This window comes from Leucoraja erinacea, chromosome 21 (genome assembly GCF_028641065.1).
Source record: "Leucoraja erinacea ecotype New England chromosome 21, Leri_hhj_1, whole genome shotgun sequence".
Lineage (NCBI taxonomy): Eukaryota > Metazoa > Chordata > Chondrichthyes > Rajiformes > Rajidae > Leucoraja > Leucoraja erinaceus.
In genome coordinates, this window is record NC_073397.1 from 36,616,437 (window position 1) to 36,636,328 (window position 19,892).

Here is a 19,892-nt window from a genome sequence, read left to right on the forward strand (position 1 = left end):
ATCTGTGGAACTCATTACCACAGAGGGCTGTGGAGGCCAAGTCAGTGGATATTATTAAGGCAGAGATAGACAAATTCCTGATTAGGACGGGTGTCAAAGGTTATGGGGAGAAGGCAGGAAAATGGGATTAGGATGCAGAGATCAGCCATGATTGAATGGTGGAGTAGGCTTGATGGGCCGAATGGCCTAATTCTACTGCTGTAAATTGTGAACTTGTGATATTTGTAAAGTGGATATTGATGGATTCTTGATTAATGAGGTGTCCAAGGTTACCAGAAGAATGAAGGAGAATGGGGTGGAGAGGGAAATATAGATCAACCATGATTGAATGTCGGAGTAGGGCCGAATGGTCTAATTCTACTTCAATGGGTTATGAGCTTAGTTTAACCTGGCATCATGTTGATTGTGGACATAATGCTGTATCTCCATACTCTTTTATGTTCTATGCTTTTCAACTTTATCCTGTACTAGAAAGTAATGAATGTGGATTTTGCAGAGGAAGATGAAAGGTTTGGTAAGATAGCGGATGGTGACTACTTTGATCTCAGAAGTGGCTTAAATTGTGGCACAATCCCATCTACAAGTGGCTGTGCAGGGAAGGTTTATCTGTAGATACTTAAAATCTGGATGTCTGACACAGGCATATTACAGAATGAATCCCTGGACTTAATCCCACTGATATTTTAAATGGAGTCGAGACTTACTGCACCAAAGATCAAAGCCCAGCGTTGGTGGTGACCAACCAGTAGCGCAGCCCTTGGCCACAAGCACGTCCAGAACTGAAAAACACAACTAGCCGTTCTTCACCAGGTTCAATAAGCGAAGATGCTTTAACCATTTGGGCAGCACGATGGTACAGCAGTATAATTGTTGCCTTTTACAGCGCCAGAATCCCGTTTTTGATCCCGGCTAAGGGTGCTGTCTGTATGGAGTTTATACATTCTCCCTGTAACCACGTGGGTTTTCTACGGGTGCTCCGGTTTCCTCCTACATTCTAAAGATGCACAGGTTTGGAGGTTAATTGGCTCGGTAAAAAAAATAATAAATTGGAAGGGATCCACTCCAATGTTAAGTCCGTGCCCCCGCGGTGGGGCTCACGACAGTCCGTGGCGGCTTCCAGCTCCAGCGATGGTAGGCCGCAGAGACTGGAGAATGTGATCCAAAAAATGATCACATCTCTGGGAAGGTAAGAACCAGCAAAAAGGGACATATATAGGTGTTTGGACAGCAGGTAAGTACCAAGAAATACATACAAGAACAGTTATCAACATGTCTTTGTGTGCTCTTTCATATCCTCTGCTAACAAAAGCTTCAAGGATAAATGTCCAAAATATTCCAAAATATGTATCCTCAGGTGACGAGGACGAGATTTTTTATCATAAGAGGGGTTTGTGGACTATAGAGCAGTAATCAGGTTCTAGTTCATTACGGATAGAGGAAGGTCGACACAAAATGCTGGAGTAACTCAGCGGGACAGGCAGCGTCTCTGGAGAGAAGGAATGGGTAATGTTTAGGGACGGGACCCTTCTTCAGACTGATGTCAGGGGAGTGGGCGGGTCAGAGATACAATGTAGTCAGAGACAGTAAGACGTGGGAGAACTGGGAAGGGGGAGGGGATGTAGAGAGGGAAATCAAGGGCTATCTGAAGTTAGAGAAGTCAATGTTCATACCACTGGGGTGTAAACTGCCTGAGCGAAATACGAGGTGCTGTTCCTCCAATAGAGGAAGAAGGTTCGTGGACTCAACACACCTTGTACCATTTACTGTGTGTTGTTGAAATCTCCTGCACGTCCATAATCATTGCGGCAGATCTCGACAACCAAATGAAATTGCATGAATCGTCTGGATTCTGAGTGAAATGTGATAGAACTGATGTCCACCAGTAAATCTCTTTATTTCCCTTAATGGATGTTACTTCCTCAAAAGCCAGACACATGGTGATAATATTTGATCTGGGGTTGAAAGTGCTAAAAGCATGATGTCATGGTGGCTTCCAATATATCCTTTCCATTGACCTGTGGAACATCAATGTATATTTGAAGTTCAATGCATGTATCCCAGGATGAATTTTAATTTAATAATAGTGTATCTCAAATCTAATTTCATACGTGTATTATTTATTTCCATTATGTATAATATAATCTAGGCTTGCATCTTACCAATGTTAAGGGGCTGTCCCACTGTGGCGACCTAATTGGCGAGTTTAGAAGAGTTTAGGAGAGTTTGAAAAAGTGTCATGTTGAAGACCTCCTTCGGCTATGTAGCTTCGGGAAAATTGTACACCGAATAGTGGAGAGTGAAGATGACCTCCTTCGACCCCCGTTCGACTATGTTGAAGACTATCTATGATTACCTTCGACTACCCTCGATACCTACGGCTAACATGCCGACAACTACGACCTACTTCGACTAAACCTACAAGTAAAAAAAAATATTGATTTTTTCCATGGCGACCTTTTTTACTCGCGGGCATTTTTCAGCATGTTGAAAAATACGCCGTGACCTAGCTGAAGCTTCGAGTACGCGGGGACTACTCTCAAGCATGAAAGAGAGTTACAAAAACCTAGTCCTCGTGTCGACCACGCTGCGAGTATGAGTCGAGGGCAAACTCTTCTAAACTCACCAATTAGGTTGCCGCAGTGGGACAGCCCCTTAACTTTTATTTTATGAACTGAGAATACACCAATTAAAAATATGTGAACATCTGCTTCACGTTGAGTGGCTTTAGGAAGAGGCAGTTCTTCATTGCATTTATTGGTCCTGTGACATTAAATGCCCATTTTATTTTCCATATTCTATAAAATGTTATTGGCGCACAGAAACTGCTGGTGTCGACTGCTGTTGCCATATCCGTCACGTGTTTCTGAATTTTAACAAACACAAAGTCCTGGAGAAACTAAAGGGCCTGTCCCACTTAGGCGACTCTGTGGGTGACTGCCAGGGACCAGGTTTAATGGAATTCACCTACGACAACCCACCCCAACCTACGACAGGATCTACGTCAACCTATGACAGCAAAAATTGTCGATACTGTCACCAAAATGTTTTCAAAATGTTTGCAGCAGTCGCCTGTAGTCACCCAGAAGTGCAGGCAGTCAGGCAGCTTAGTGGACCAGGCAGCATTGCCCATTAGTGGGACAGGCAGCATTAGTGGGACAGGCAGCATTAGTGGGCCAGGCAGCATTAGTGGACCAGGCAGCATTAGTGGGCTAAGCAGCATTAGTGGGACAGGCAGCATTAGTGGGACAGGCAGCATTAGTGGGACAGGCAGCATTAGTGGGACAGGCAGCATTAGTGGGCTAAGCAGCATTAGTGGGACAGGCAGCATTAGTGGGACAGGCAGCATTAGTGGGACAGGCAGCATTAGTGGGCTAAGCAGCATTAGTGGGACAGGCAGCATTAGTGGGACAGGCAGCATTAGTGGACCAGGCAGCATTAGTGGGCCTGGCAGCATTAGTGGGTCAGGCAGTATTAGTGGGACAGGCAGCATTAGTGGGACAGGCAGTATTAGTGGGTCAGGCAGCATTAGTGGGCATTAGTGGGACAGGCAGCATCAGTGGGACAGGTAGTATTAGTGGGCTAAGCAGCATTAGTGGGCATTAGTGGGACAGGCAGCATTAGTGGGACAGGTAGTATTAGTGGGCTAAGCAGCATTAGTGAGCCAGGCAGCATTAGTGGACCAGGCAGCATTAGTGGACCAGGCAGCATCTGTGGGACAGGCAGCATTAGTGGACCAGGCAGCATTAGTGGGACAGGCAGCATCTGTGGGACAGGCAGCATCAGTGGGACAGGCAGCATTAGTGGGACAGGCAGCATTAGTGGGACAGGCAGCATTAGTGGGACAGGCAGCATTAGTGGGACAGGCAGCATTAGTGGGACAGGCAGCATTAGTGGGACAGGCAGCATTAGTGGGACAGGCAGCATTAGTGGGACAGGCAGCATTAGTGGGACAGGCAGTATTAGTGGGACAGGCAGCATTAGTGGGACAGGCAGCATCTGTGAAGAGAATGGACAGACAATGTTTCAGGTCAGGAACCTTCTTCTACCCGATGGTCCGTCAGAAAAAGGGTTCTGATCCAACCCTAAATATCGTCTGTCCTTTCCCTCCACAGATGTGGCCTAACCCAATGAGTTCCTCCAGCACTTTGTGGTTTGATGAAGCATCTTGGAATTCCAGCAGATTCTTGTGTTCCCAGCCTTTTCTGTTTCTGAACTTAATTAATTAATGGTACCATCGGTTCCATCTTTGTGTTTGGAACTGACTGAAGGACTTGCAATTGTTGAAGATTAACATTTACATTCTTGACAGCCTGCAGGCGTGGATGTTACTCATCTTTGAAACCTGTTTGTGATTACTTTCACTGACGCCATGAGGCATCTTGAAACTGAATGTATTTTTGCCTTTCACGACATTTCAAGACAATTTCTCCTGGAAACATTCCTGCAATGTCAGGGAAAGATTATTGGAGGAATTTCAGTACAACTTCCATCAAGAGTCAAGCTTCTTGTTGCAAATCTATTGTTTTAAATACTGGTTTATAAATTAAAACCATTCATGGTGAGAATCAAGAATTTGCAGTCTATTCACGAGACACTACGTATAGACAGTAACATCTCTCTGCAAGCTTCAGAACATGGTAGTTGGCCATAGATGGTTTTGACTTGAGGCATATTAATGTAATGAAATAACTTCAAAGCTATCTTCTTTTGTGTGGCGTGCACAGCCTAAAGTTGTTGGGACAACTTGTTCTATTTGATCTTCCGTTTGTGCACGTCGAGTTGATTGCATTAGTCGAACAGGGCGGACCATGTGAAGGTTGCAATCTTCCACCCCCTTCAAAGTTATATAGCTTTTTTTTTAAATCACAGTTATTGTGACAAAATTAATACAATTTATTTTAGATAAATTTTGTCACGAAAATTGTGATTTAAAAAAATGATTTTCAACTAACTGTGTGTTTTAGAGAATAGCTGTGCAACTGGTAGTGCTGCTGCCTCACAGCACCAGAGACCCGGGTTTGATCCTGACCTCAGGTGCTGTCTGTGTGGAGTTTGGGTTTCCTCGGGGTGCTCTGGTTTCCTCCCACATCCCAAAGACTTGCAGGTTATAGGGCCTGTCCCACTTGGGTGTCATTAGCCCGAGGATGAGGAAAAACATTTTCACGCCAGGGGTTGTGAGTCTGTGGAATTCTCTGCCTCAGAAGGCAGTGGAGGCCAATTCTTTGGATGCTTTCAAGAGAGAGTTAGATAGAGCTCTTAAAGATAGTGGAGTCAGGGAATATGGGCAGAATGCAGGAATGGGGTACTGATTGTGGATGATCAGCCATGATCATATTGATTGGCGATGCTGGCTCAAAGGGTCGAATGGCCTACTCCTGCACCTATTGTCTATTGTCTATTGTCATAATCGAATGGCAGAGCAAACTAGATGGGCCGAATGGACTACTTCTGCTCCTCTGTCTTATGGTCTTACGAACTTTAATAAATTATGGCTTCCTGTGTTAGGATCCTGATCTTCCACTCTACCTCATTGCTGACATCTTTTCTCTGGAACTGTAACATTACAATGCTGTAACACTATTTTCTGTACTGGGATTGTGTCCGGCTTCATTAGACTCATGTACAGTATGATTTGATTTAATTGGATGTTTAAGAAAGAACTACAGATACTGAAAAAATTGAAGGTAGACAAAAATGCTGGAGAAACTCAGTGGGTCAGGCAGCATCTCTGGATAAGTGATGTTCCGGGTAAATATCCTTCTTCAGACTCAAAAGGTCACCCATCCTTGTTCGCCAGAGATGCTGCCTGACCTGCTGAGTTGTCCTCCATTTGTGTAAACAATCATCTACAGTTCCTTGTTTCTACATTGATCGTTGGCAAGCATCATGTTCCAACAACTCATAACATTGGTTATTCAGTAAAGAAATGTTATTCTAATGTATGATGCTTATTTGTTTCTTGATATTTGTTGCAGTCTCAGAAGACGAGGACATCTGCTACCAAGGCTTTTATCGCTGAAAATTCTGTCATAGACCTCACTTTGGAGCCTCTGGATAGCAGTAAGAAACCTCCAGTTCCAGCAGAAAGCTTTGTCTGCGAAAATAACATTGTGAAGGGTACAGATGGAATCCCTCAGTACCAGGTAACTTGTTGTGACAAGATGTAGAAATAGCATTCATATATTTATGCTGCTAACATGATGACAGGGTGGTGTGGAACTTGTTGATGTTGGCTGCCTATTTGAGCAGAAGCTCCTATAAATCCCTTTGATGGTGGTGAGGTCAGTACCTGTGATGGACCGGGCCGGCAGTGCATGAGTAATTACTGTCCCCCTAAACTCCTCTGATCTGTTTAACGTCAGCGGGATAGACTCCTGGTAAGCAAAAAAAAAAAGCAAGGTCGGAGAGAAGTAGTTCTGGGTGGATTCTTAATTTGGACTAACAAAATATTATTACATTGATGATTCGTTCCATCGTTTAGCTGCAGGAGAAAACTCGAGGATTTGTGATGATGTGTAAACTTTTTTGTCCTTAGGATGGCAAGGGTTACGGTATTGGGGAGTTGGTGTGGGGAAAGATAAAGGGGTTCTCGTGGTGGCCGGCCATCGTGGTGTCGTGGCGCACACCCGGACGGAGGCAAGCGGCGTCGGGGATGCGGTGGCTCCAATGGTTCGGAGACGGCAAGTTCTCAGAGGTCAGTGCGCGACGGGAGACAGAAACGTGTAAAGTTTCGCTACACCCGGGCAAACGTACGTTTAATTGTAATGTACTAGTTGGAATAAGATAAAATAAAGCTAACTGTCCTTAAAAACGTGCACTTTCCAGAATGCTTCGGATGTTTAACATTTTTCATCTTTATTGTCTTCAAGGTTTCTGCCGACAAACTTATGCCTTTAACTGCAATTGGCCAATATTTCCACACATCTGCATTTAACAAGCTGATTTCTTACAAAAGAGCTGTGTATCAGGCTTTGGAGGTAATACATTTAAAAAACTAGCAATGCTGATTTGTACTGAAGTCTTCCAGACTAATTCTAAAGGGCCTGTCCCACTTACGCGATTTTTTCGGCGACTGCCGGCACCCGTCATAGTCGCAGCAGGTGGCCGAAAATGTTCAGCGTGCCGCGGGGTGACGCCTCTATGGTTGTGAGTAGTCGCCCAAAGAGTCGTACCTATTTCTGGTCGCCGCTGGATTTTCAACACGTTAAAAGTTTTCGGTGACCTGCTGCGACTATGACAGGTGCTGGCAAGTCGCCGAAAAAATCACCTAAGTGGGACCGACCCATAAAAAAACCTTTCTTCGTTCAATGGTTGGGTTGTTTTGTTAAATTAATTTGGAGAGGCACTTTTCGATCAATGCCGGTCGGGCTATCATTAATTCCAAGATCCACATTGAATAGAAATTCAAGTGCTGTGGGTCCAGTTTATTGTGAATGTTAAATTGATCCTAAAAAAAGAAAATGCCTGGAATACTATGCAGGTCAGGCTGCATCTGTGGGAAGAAAAGTGGAGTTAATGCTTCAGCCTTTTAAAGTTTAAACCTTAAACCTCGCTAGTGTAGTAGTTGTTAGTACTGCATTGTGGCCAGTCTGGAGGCTGCATTCTAACAACCTATTCAGGTTTTTGTACAAATCATAGTTTCAGCAATTAAGTCTGCTTCACCTTATTTTAAGAGCACTCTCGTTAATCCTGCTACTCAAATTCTATTGATGATACCATCACATCACAATAAGTCCAGTATTTTGTTTCCACTTCTGAAAGCAGAAGAGCTATAAGGGTGAACATTGTCAAACTATGATGATTTGTTTAGTAGACACAAGGAACTTCAAGTGCTGGTTTACAAACAAAAGTTTGTAAAGGAAGTTCTTTTAGGAAGGAGATGAGGAATTTCTTTAGTCAGTGGGTGGTGAATCTGTGGAATCCTTTACCACAGATGGCTGTGGAGGCAAAGTCAGTGGATATATTTAAGGCAGAGATAGATAAATTCTTGATTAGTACGAGTGTCAGAGGTTATGGGGAGAAGGCAGGAGATGGGGCTAGCAGGGAGAGATAGATCAGCCGTGATTGAACGGCGGAGCAGATTTGATGGGCTGAATGGCCTAATTCTACTCCTATCTCTTATGATCTTATGAGAAGATACTAAGTGCTGGAGTTAATTCTGTTTGTACTTGTGGCTTTTTTTTTTAGAACGGCATCTGCATTTTACTGCTCCATTGCAAAATCTCCTCAAGGTATAACCGGAGACTAAGTCCTCCTCTCTCTGACAGGAGTTCTGTGAGACTCTCTCTCATCGTTCCCCCTCTGTGATTCGTTCCCCCTCTGTGATTCCTCCAGCACTCTGTGAAACTTCACCTATCCATGTTCTCCACAGATGCTGCCTGACCCGCTGAGTTCCTCCAGCACTCTGTGAAACGTCACCTATCCATGTTCTCCACAGATGCTGCTGCACCCGATGAGTTACTCCAGTACTCTGGGCCGAAACCCTTCTGGAAATAGGCAACGTTTCGGGCAGAAACCCGGAAGGGTTTCATGTTCTCCACAGATGCTACCTGACCCGCTGAGTTACTCCAGCACTTTATGTCCTTTTTAAAAAAATATTTATTTAATACCTAATTGAAGTCACTCACTGTCTGTTACAGATTGCCAGCAGCAGATCTGGGATTCCATTCCCTTCCAATGACCGGGGCACTTTGGAGGAACAGATAAAGCCCATGCTAGACTGGGCATTTGCTGGTTTCCAACCGAAAGGCTACGAAGGAATTAAACCCAAACAAAACACAGGTAAATGACTGGCGATGAAATCAGATTCAGATTCAGACGCTGATGAGCCTTCTTGATCAGAGTAGAGGTATTGTGGGTCCAAGAGAGGTCATCGGAGATGTTGACTCCCAGGAACCTGAAGCTAGAAACACGTTCCACCTCCGTCCCGTTAATGTGGATGGGGGTATGCGTGCCGCCTCTGGACTTCCTGAAGTTTACAATGAGCTCCTTGGTCTTCTTGGAAGCTCCTTGGTCTTCTTGAAATCATTCCATACAGCACTCTGCAGAGTTCAATGAATATATTATCTGTGGGCCACCTAGTTCATATTATTCCTTTGCAAAGGCAATCCAACCAGGACATTTCTTTTTGCCCTTTAAGCTCTTATCAAGTTCCCTCAAAATGTTTTCCTGAACATTCGATATTCAATGATGAACAGAGAATGCTAAACTTCGAGGTTTAGATTTTTGATTTGAAATTTATTTTGGATAGTGATGGTAAATGTGCCAGCTGCAAGGTGGGAGTTGCAGTACATTCCACCTTTAGTTTGATTTCTGCGCGAGAAGTAATTGGCTACAAGCCCCATCCTTTCACATTAACTCTTCCATCATTTGACAGAGAACGATACTGCAGACGGCACTCCAGTCGAGGTCTGCGTCCCCGAGTACTATCCGCCAACAAAGAAACAGAAGACTAGTCTTTATAAAAGCAAAGAAGGACCTGAGGAGGAACACCGTGGCAGAGGTAATGATCGTCTTGCCGTTATCATTCAGTCTAAAGAATGTATTATTAAGGGCCTGTCCCACTTACTCGACTTGCCGGCACCCGTCATTAGTCGCAGCAGGTTACAGCGGCGACCAGAAAAAGGCACGACTCTTTGGGCGATTACTCACCACCATACAGACGTCACCGCACGACATGTCGAAACGTGACGCCTGCATGGTCGTGAGTAGTCGCCCAAAGAGTCGTACCTTTTTCTGTCGCTGCTGGATTTTCAACATGTTGAAAGTTTTCGACAACCTGCTGCGAGTATGGTGGGTGTGGCAGTCGCCGAAATAATCGCGTAAGTGGCACAGGCCCTACTTTTAATCAACTCTTAACAGACTTCTTTCTTTTTATTTGTAGAAAAAATCTTCTTTCAAGTTACATCGAATAATAAAAGCATTGAAGGTAATGTTTCTCCTTTATTAACTTTAATCATAAATGTAGCATTGCAGCGGCAGGATTTTGTTCAGCGTCGTTCAGGTTAATTCGATACACAGTCATGTAGGACAGTAACAGATCCACCTTCTCCTTTCGTGTCCATCTTCCATGTTTCAAATGTTGACCTCTGCTGTCATCATCCATCCTGAAAAGGACGCAAGCTTCCGTCGACAATCAGTGGAAGCCATCACTTGTTGCAATAGATGATGGTGGTAGCAGGATTAGCTCAGGATACTTCCAGTTCCCAGCCCCACGACGTGGACTCTTCTGCTTTGGGGCCACACATCCACCAACCATCAAAGACCCATTGACATTAAGATAGACACAAAATGCATCAGACTGACCAGTCTGAAGAAGGGTCTCGACCCGAAACGTCACCCATTCCTTCTCTCTAGAGATGCTGCCTGTTCCACTGAACCTTATGTGTCTATCTTCCGTTTGAACCAGCGTCTGCAGTTCCTTCCTACACCCATTGACACTAATGGCATCTTATTGTCCCCGCATTCCTATCAATTCACCCTAGATTCCACCGAGAAGTAATTTACAATGGTTAATTGACCTACTAGTTCAATCCTGTGCTTTTGTAGATTATTATTAGCATTTGACCTTCAACAAAATAGATGGCAGATATTTTATTCAAAGTGATACAAGTCAGAGCATGGAAACAGGCCATGTGACCCAACCAAGAACCTTCTCTGATTTAGTTTGTTCTTTGTACGATCTGGTACAAAGTTTAGTCCAAAATTATACGATATACGAGGAGAGTTAGTCATTTAATTTGGTTAATGTAAAATCTGGTAGTAGTAAATATCACATTATAAACGGTAAAATTGTTAAAGCAACACGTAATTTTAACTCTCAGTGAAAAATCAAATTGGATGCAAATAAACAAATTGGTGCGTGTAGGAAGGAACTGCAGATGCTGGTTTAAACCGAAGATAGACACAAAAAGCTGGAGTAACTCAGCGGGACATACAGCATCTCTGGAGAAAAGGAATGGGTGATGTTTCAAGTCGAGACCCTTCTTTAAAGATCACCGGCTCAATTGCAACTGACTGGATAGCATGCAACAAAAGCTTTTCACTGCACCTCGGTACACGTGACAATAAACTAAATCGTAAACAGTGAATATGACTGCATTAGTGACATGTGGTTCTAATACATATCCTTCCTTTTGATCAGAATTTTGTCTTGCTTGCGGCAGCATTAGAATCGGCACTTTTCATCCACTGTTTGAAGGTGGTCTATGTTCCATTTGCAAGGTGAGTGTGTGTACTTTCTGAAATTACACTGTTGTAATAAGCTTCTGTTGGTGCAGGTTAAAGCTGAATGGTTATTATAATTCTTATTCCAGCCAGGTGCTTATTCCAGATCAGGATTATCAAAGCTTGCCTTCAATTTTCACCCAATTTTCATAAATTCATGTCATGACAGTAGAATTAGGCCATTCGGCCCATTGAGTCTAATTCACCGTACAGTCATGGCAGATCTATCTTTCCCTCTCAACTACACTTTCCTGCCTTCTCCCCCTAACGTTGAACACCCTTAGTGGGCGGCACAGATGCACAGCAGTAGAGTTGCTGCCTTATAGCACTTACAGCGCCAGAGACCCAGGTTCGATCCCGACTACGGGTGCCGTCTGTACGGAATTTGTACATTCTTCCCGTGACCGCGTGGGTTTTCTCTGGGTTCTTTGGTTTCCTCCCACACGTACAGGTACGTAGGTTAATTGGCTTGGTGTACGTGTAAATTGTCCCTAGTTTGTGTTGGATAGTGTTAATGTGCGGGGATCACTGGTCAGTGCAGACTTGGTGGGCCAATGGGCTTGTTTCTGTGTTATATCTCTAAACTAAACTAAACTAATTTTAGTTTAGTTTAGTTTAAATACAGTGCGGAAACAGGCCCTTCGGCCCACCGAGTCCACACCGACCAGCGATCCCCACACATTAACACTGCCGTACACACACTAGGGCCAATTTACACATACACCAAGCCAATTAACCTACAAACCAGTACGTTATCTCTATCAATCGCTGCTTATACCCAAATGGTTGACCTCCACAGCCATCTGTGGCAATGATTTCTGCAGATTCACCACTCTACCCCCTACAGCCTTTCCTGAAGAGAGTCGTTGTTTTCTCTGGACAGATGAGTAAACCGTGGAACTGATCTAGTAACATGAGCTATTTTAGCTTGGCCCACTTAATTCTTTCTCTTTGAACATTCACATACTCCAGATAGATTATTGGACAATGAATTCTTCCAAACTTGCATCCACAGTTCAGGAATACAAGATGAAGTTCAACAACACTTGTATCCTTCCTGCAGCACAAGGAAACCCTTAGGCCCAGAGACAGGAATCCATCCCAACTGGTTCCTTCCGCAAGATACAAGTTTATGAAAAGATCAAGTTGCACAAGCTGTCAGAAGTTCCTCCCTAAATCCCACACCATTCCGACTTGGGAATGCTTGGACTGCACTCCTACATTCTTCTGCAGAGCTTCCTTCCAATGGCACCACGGAATATTGCCACAATGAGGGCCGCAGTGATATAAGGGAGAGATTGCTATTGAGGGAGTGCAGCGTAGGTTCACATGGTTAATTCCCGTGATGGCGGGACTGTCATATGCTGAGAGAATGGAACGGCTGGGCTTGTACACTCTGGAGTTTAGAAGGATGAGAGGATATATTATTGAAACATATAAGATTGTTAAGGGTTTGGACATGCTGGAGGCAGGAAACATGTTCCCAATGTTGGAGGAGTCCAGTCCAGGGGCCACAGTTTAAGAATTAAGGGGTAAGCCATTTAGAATGGAGATGAGGAAACACTTTTTCACACAGAGAGTTGTGAGAGTTGCGGATGAGACGGAGTTTCTTCTCACAGGGCATTAGGACTGTAAACTCTGATCTCACCAGGGACTAATTTACTGTTGTGTTGTGTCTTTTTATTTTCTAAAATGTAAATACTGGTTCTGTTCTATTCTGTTCTGTAGTTTTGCACAATCCGCAGGCATTGCCACTTTCATTTCACTGCACATCTTGTATGTGTATGTGACAAATAAAGTTGACTTGACTTCAATCTGTGGAATTCTCTGCTTCAGAGGGCGGTGGAGCAGGTTCTCTGGAGACTGTCAAGAGAGAGCTAGATAGGGCTCTTAAAGATAGCGGAGTCAGGGTATATGGGGAGAAGGCAGGAACGGGGTACTGATTATGGATGATCAGCCATGATCACATTGAATGGCGGTGCTGGCCCGAAGGGCCGAATGGCCTACTCCAGCACCTATTGTCTATTGTCTACAAGAAGGTGTTCCATGTCCCCATCAGTTTACCAAGGCAGCTGGGATGGGCAACAAATGTCGATGTCACCAGTGCGTTTGTTGCAGACAAGATGGTGCCACCTTTAATAAACATGCATGTTTTATCCAATCGGGAAACAAAGTGGTGACGTTTAACTCATGAGAAGTGCCGGTACACCGTACAGTCACACAAAACGCACTGGATCTCAACGCGCAGCGGGTAGAGCTGCTGCCTGTGATCCGGGTTCGATCCTGACTACGGGTGCTGTCTGTACAGAGTTTGTACATTCTTCCTGGGACTGCGGCCGCTCCAGTTTCCTCCCACACTCCAAAGACGTACAGGTTTCGTAGGTTAATTGGCTTCCGTAAAATTGTAAATTGTCCCTAATGTGTAGGATAATGGTAGTGTACGGGGTGATCGCTGGTTGGCGCGGACTCGGTGGGCAGAAGGGCCTAAATCCGTGCTGTATCTCTAAAGTCTAGACCTCTAAACCCACATTCTGTGAATGTTTAAACAATGATGGGTGTGAAACCTAACCTCGACTCGTTGAAACGATTGCCACTTTAGGGAGATTTTATCCGTAGGGTTTGTGATACTTCGTGAGGTGATGGTTTATTGGTGTGTTGCAGGATATCTACCTGGAGACTTCCTACATGTATGACGATGATGGCTACCAGTCCTACTGTACCGTGTGCTGTGGTGGGCGGGAGGTTCTGCTGTGTGGGAATGCAAACTGCTGCAGGTACGGCAAATGTATAAAACTCTGAAACCCTGGATTTTCCACTCTTGGCAGACGCACAAATTAACTTGCACAAACTACTTCCCTGAAAAAAGTAATGTGGTGCTGGCACTAGATGCGACAGTTCATTTAAGAGGCTTTTCGATAGGCAGATGGATATGCAGGGATTGGAGGGGTTCGGATCACATGCAGGCCGAAGAGATCAGTTTAACTTGGCGCCATGTACGGCATAGACCTTGTGGGCCGAAGGGCCTGTTCCTGTGCTGTACTGTTCTACGTAGTAACATTAGCAGTCACAGTATGTTTAAGAAAGAACTGCAGATGCTGGGAAAATCGAAGGTAGACAAAAATGCTGGAGGAACTCAGCATCTATGAATAGTCCTCCAGTTCAAATTCCATTTGGAATATTTTGGAGGACCAGGAAACCAAGAACCAAGAAGAACAGGTGACGTTTCGGGTCGAAAACCCTTCTTCAGAAATAATTTGCATTGCCATTAGAATTTGGAAGGTAATTATGTTTCCTGCTCAATATCTTATAAATAGTGTGAACTGGCGACATATCACAAGTACTATTGTTTCACAAATTTATACTGAACCTTATACCCGGCTATGGAAGTGGATTAATCAATTCTTGCCCAGTGTCCCCCCCAAAAATCCTATCCATGGGCATCACTCGTCATTGTATTTGTTGAAGGTAGACAAATCATGCTGGAGAAACTCAGCGGGTGAGGCAGCATCTATGGAGAGAAGGAATAGGTGAAGTTTTGGGTCGAGACCCGAAACGTCGCCTATTTCCTTCTCTCCATAGATGCTTCCTCACCCCCTGAATTTCTCCAGCATTTTTTGCCTACCTTCGATTTTTCCAGCATCTGCAGTTCTTTCTTACAGATTGCATTTAGTGATGTATTTATCATTACGGTATGTACATTGCATACTCTGTGAACCACATGTGAACAAGGAATTACATTGTCATTGTGTATGACAACAAATTAATCTGAATCTGAATTTCAATATTTAGCTAACATTCTCAGGTGATCAAATTTACCAAACGCTTAAATTGCTTCTTCAAGAATGTTAAATAATTTCACTGGCCATCTCCCATCCTTCACAATCCATTCTCCATTTCTGTCCCAAGAGAGAATTAGATTTAGCGTGGGATATAGGGAGAAAGCAGGAACGGGGTACTGATTCGGGATGATCAGCCATGATCTTAATGAACGGCGGTGCTGGCTTGAAGGGCTGAATGGCCTACTCCTCAACCTGTTTTCTATGTCCCCAGATGCTTTTGTGTGGACTGCATAGATATTTTGGTGGGTCCGGGTGCATCTGAAGAAGCCAAGGTCCTGGACCCTTGGCGATGTTACATGTGCCTGCCGCACGAAAGCTACGGAGTGTTGAGGCGACGAGGAGACTGGACCATGAAACTTCAAGAGTTTTTTGCCAGCGACAATGGGCAGGAATATGTAAGTTGTACGGTTTTCCCCCCCAAGGCAAGAGAAGAGTTAGCAAAGAGTTTTAGGGCGACACAATGGCGCAGCGATAGAGTTGCTGCCATACAACGCTTGCAGCGCCAGAGACCCAGGTTCGATCCTGACTACCGGTCGGTGCTTGTCAATACAGAGTTTGTACCTTCTCCCCGTGACCTGCGTGGGTTTTCTCCAAGATCTTCGGTTTCCTCCCACACTCTAAAGCGTACAGGTTTGTAGGTAAATTGGCTTGATAAATGTTTAAAAAAAATTGTCCCAAGTGTGTGCAGTAATTGTTCCACTTACGCGACCTTGGCTCGCAAATTACGCGACCTCGTGGTCGCTTGAGGCATATGGGCACCATGTGGCCGCGCGGGGCCGGTCCAACTTAGAAGCGCGGAGTTGTGCGGGGCTGGTCCCGACATCGTGCGAGATTCCGAAAATCTGACAGTGTCCGAGATTTCCGCGCGCAACGGCCTGTCGGCACGCAGGCGCATTGCGGTCGTACGCAGCGTCTTGACGGCGTACGCCTAGCACGAAGACGTCACTGCCCGACGCCGTGCAACGCCCAAATTCAGTCGGCCCGCCTCCTGCCCAGCTCGCGCGAACTTCGCGAGAACTCCGCTTCCATTTGGTCGCGCCAAATGCATGCACTCGCATGCAAGTGGGACAGGCCCTTTAGTGTGCGGGGATCACTGGTCGGCGCTGACCCGGTGGGCCGAAGGGCCTGTTTCCGTGCTGTATCTCTGAACTAAACTAAATCCAATGCGGCATTGCAACATGTTATACACCTTTATCTGTGTACAAATAACTACAAATTACTGATTTCAATTTTATTAAATTCCAGGATCCACCTAAAATTTACCCAGCCGTACCTGCCGAGAACAGAAAGCCAATCAAAGTTTTGTCGTTGTTTGATGGGATAGCAACGGGTAACGTTCCATAAATATCTTATTGTAGTCTGGAGAATCAAAACGCATATTAGTGATTATATGATCTATGGAACCAAGGAAATCGGCAACGTTTCTATTTCCTTCGCTCCATAGATGCTGCCTCACCCGCTGAGTTTCGCCAGCATTTTTTTCTACCTTTGATTTTCCAGCATCTGCAGTTCCTTCTTAAACATTAATGATTATATCACTTGATTTCATAATTACAAAGTGCAAATTATTTATTAATGAACATATGGTCAAATATTTTCTCAATCAGTTGGTGTAAAGATTGCACAAACCATGCAAAGATATGCAGAGAGGTTTAGAAACAATTCGCATAATCCCAAGTGATATTTCTTCATTCTATGGAATTAGAACACAAAGTTTCCACCACACCAACAGACAACAGGTGCAGGAGTAGGCCATTCGGCCCTTCGAGCCAGCACCGCCATTCAATGTGATCATGGCTGATCATCCACAATCAGTACCCCGTTCCTGCCTTCTCCCCATATCCCCTGACTCCGCTATTTTTAAGAGCCCTCTCTAGCTCTCTCTTGAAAGTATCCAGAGAACCGGCCTCCAACGCCATCTGAGGAAGAGAATTCCACAGACTCACAACTCTCTGTGAGAAAAAGTGTTTCCTCGTCTCCATTCTAAATGGCTTATCCCTTATTCTTAAAATATGTGGCCCCTGGTTCTGGACTCCCCCAACATCAGGAACATGTTTGCTGCCTCTAGCGTGTCCAAACCCTTAACAATCTTATATGTTTCAATGAGATCCCCTCTCCTTCTAAACTCCAGAGTGTACAAGCCCAGCCGCTCCATTCTCTCAGCATATGACAGTCCCGCCATCCCGGGAATTAATCTTGTAAACCAACGCAGCACTCCCTCAATAGCAAGAATGTCCTTCCTCAAATTAGGGGACCAAAACTGCACACAATACTCCAGGTGGGGTCTCACTAGAGCTCTGTACAACTGCAGAAGGACACAGTTGAAGAAGACCACAGCTGTTTGTTCAATGAATAACTACACCAAGGTTAGCAGAATCCATGCACGTAATTGTAAAATTGGATTACAAGCATGAAGTACAGAAAGTAGTTGTGAGCCAATTGACTATTGTATGGTGCTCTGATGTATGATTGAGATACTTGAGTATGAAGTTGTTCGGTTGTTCATTAATTTCTACTCAACTATTCTTTTCATTGACCAACTTATGGGACAGGCAATGTATATCGAAGATAGACACAAAATGCTGGCATAACTCAGGGGGACAGGCAATCTCTGGAGAGAAGGAATGGGTGATGTTGTGGGTCGAGACCCTTCTTCAGAAGAAAGTTCTCGACCCGAAAAGTCAACCATCCCTGTTCACCAGTGATGCTGCCTGTCCTGCTGAGTTACTCCAGCATTTTATCTTCAGTGTAAACCTGCATCTGCAGTTCCTTCCTAGGCAGATATCTATATTTGTTTAGAATAGGTCCGATTGATCCATGGAATCCAGAACCCAGACAATCCAAGTCTGCTTTGCTGGTAGACATAAAGTGCTGGAGTAACTCAGCGGGTGAGGCAGCATCTCTGGAGAGAAGGAATGGGTGACGTTTCGGGTCGAGACCCTTCTTCAGCCTAATGCCAGGGGAGGGGGCTGGACAAAGATAGAATGTAGGTGGAGACAGTAAGACTGGTGGGAGAACTGGGAATGGGAATGGGAAAGGGATGGAGAAAGAAAGCAAGGGCTATCTGAAGTTAGAGAAATCAATGTTCATACCACTGTGGTGTAAACTACCCAAGCAAAATACAAGGTGCTGTGCCTCCAATTTGCGCTGGGCCTAACTCTGACAATGGAGGAGGCCCAGGACAGAAAGGTCAGATTGGGAATGGGAGGGGGCGTTGAAGTGCTGAGCAACCAGGAGATCAGAGTCTGATTTGCACTTGTGTTTGCCAACATGAGCAACCAAGTCAACATGATAAAGACTCTCATGTCTCGACAGTGAATAAACAAAGGCAGATTTTGTTGAAATATACGTCAATGATGGCAGAGATCCTAATATTACAAAGTGAATCTTCATAGAAATGTTATTTCCTTTCTGAGGTGCTGACATATCTCAGTTTAGTTACAAATCGTGGAGGATTTTTCATTCTCAAAATCCCCCAAAAAACAAGGAAACCCTTTGCTGCAAACAGATAAACTTCCTCTCATCTCCACTTCCAGTGTCTAAACATCAGGAAAGACCCCACACAATCAATACCGTATTGCGATGGTATGCACTGTCACGGCATATACCTGCTTCTCTAAAAAGTTAAAAACTACTTTGTTGTACAGCATCAAAGAGTATGAACTATTATATGCAGACAAGCACAAAAACAGCATTGGCTTTAATCATTGTTTGTGTTCGCATACTTATTTACAGGGCCTAACAGCAACTAATCGATGCTACTTTTGTTTCCCCCAGGATATTTAGTTTTAAGGGATTTAGGATTTAAGGTTGAGAGGTATGTTGCTTCTGAAATATGTGAAGACTCGATCGCAGTGGGGACGGTCCGACATGAAGGAAGAATCACCTACGTACATGATGTCAGGAACATCAGCCGGCAGAACGTAAGAGAAACTGATTAATATCGGAACACCAAGAGATGGAACTGCTGAGCCAATACTGCTGCTGGTGTAAAGTCCATCTCTGCTGGAATGTCATTTGGCTATTTCTGCCTAATTATTATGTACAATTCTGTAGCTGGAAAGGGGGGAAATGATCACAACATCAGTTCATAAGTGATAGAAGCAAAATTAGGCCATTTGGCCCATCAAGTCTACTCCACTATTCAATCATGGCTCATCTATCTCTCCCTCCTAACCCCATTCTCCTGTCTTCTCCCCATAACCCCAGACAACTGTAAACATCAACTCTAACCGGGTTGGGTTTGTTGTACAATGCACAGCTTTTGTTGTTTCTCTTCAGTCAGCGGAAAAACAATACATGATTACAAAATCTAGCCATTCACAGTGTACAGATACATGATAAAGGGAATAACCTTTAGTGCGAGGTAAAGCCAGTCAAGTCCGATCAAGGTGTGGCTTTATTATTTGTACATGTACCAAGATACAGTGAAAAACTTTGTTTGTGTGCCATCTGGTCAAATCATACTACATATGAGTACATCAAGTCAGAGCCAAGTGCAAGAGACAGTGCAAAGAGTATCGTGTTAGAGCATTATAGTGTTACAGTTACAGAGACAATGCCCAATAAGGTAGGTTGGAAGATTGGGACTACACCCTAGCTACTGACTAGTCTGATAACAGTGGGGAAGAAGAAGCTGTACCTGAATCAGGTCTTCTGCTTGACAGGAGGGGAGAAGAGGGACTGGGGTGGAAGATGTTGTGAGCACAGTAAAGGGCCTGTCCCACTTACGCTATTTTATTTGGCGACTTGCCGGCTGGTCGCCGAAAATGTTCAACATGTTGAAAATCCAGCGGCGACCAGGAAACGGTACGACTCTTTGGGCGA

At 44.5% G+C, this 19,892-nt stretch overlaps 1 protein-coding gene across 4 annotated transcripts in view; it reads left to right on the forward strand.

Moving 5' to 3' along the window:
* LOC129707543 (DNA (cytosine-5)-methyltransferase 3B-like) overlaps positions 1–19,892 on the forward strand; it is a 98,414-nt gene that overhangs the window by 52,283 nt on the left and 26,239 nt on the right. For all 4 annotated transcript variants that reach the window (XM_055652673.1, XM_055652676.1, XM_055652675.1 and 1 more), the window contains 11 exons: positions 5,976–6,143; positions 6,536–6,694; positions 6,870–6,977; positions 8,640–8,781; positions 9,377–9,502; positions 9,884–9,928; positions 11,144–11,223; positions 13,888–14,000; positions 15,277–15,460; positions 16,311–16,395; positions 18,843–18,988. In XM_055652673.1, coding sequence (XP_055508648.1) covers positions 5,976–6,143; positions 6,536–6,694; positions 6,870–6,977; positions 8,640–8,781; positions 9,377–9,502; positions 9,884–9,928; positions 11,144–11,223; positions 13,888–14,000; positions 15,277–15,460; positions 16,311–16,395; positions 18,843–18,988 — 1,356 coding nt within the window. The remainder of the gene's footprint in view (positions 1–5,975; positions 6,144–6,535; positions 6,695–6,869; positions 6,978–8,639; positions 8,782–9,376; positions 9,503–9,883; positions 9,929–11,143; positions 11,224–13,887; positions 14,001–15,276; positions 15,461–16,310; positions 16,396–18,842; positions 18,989–19,892) is intronic.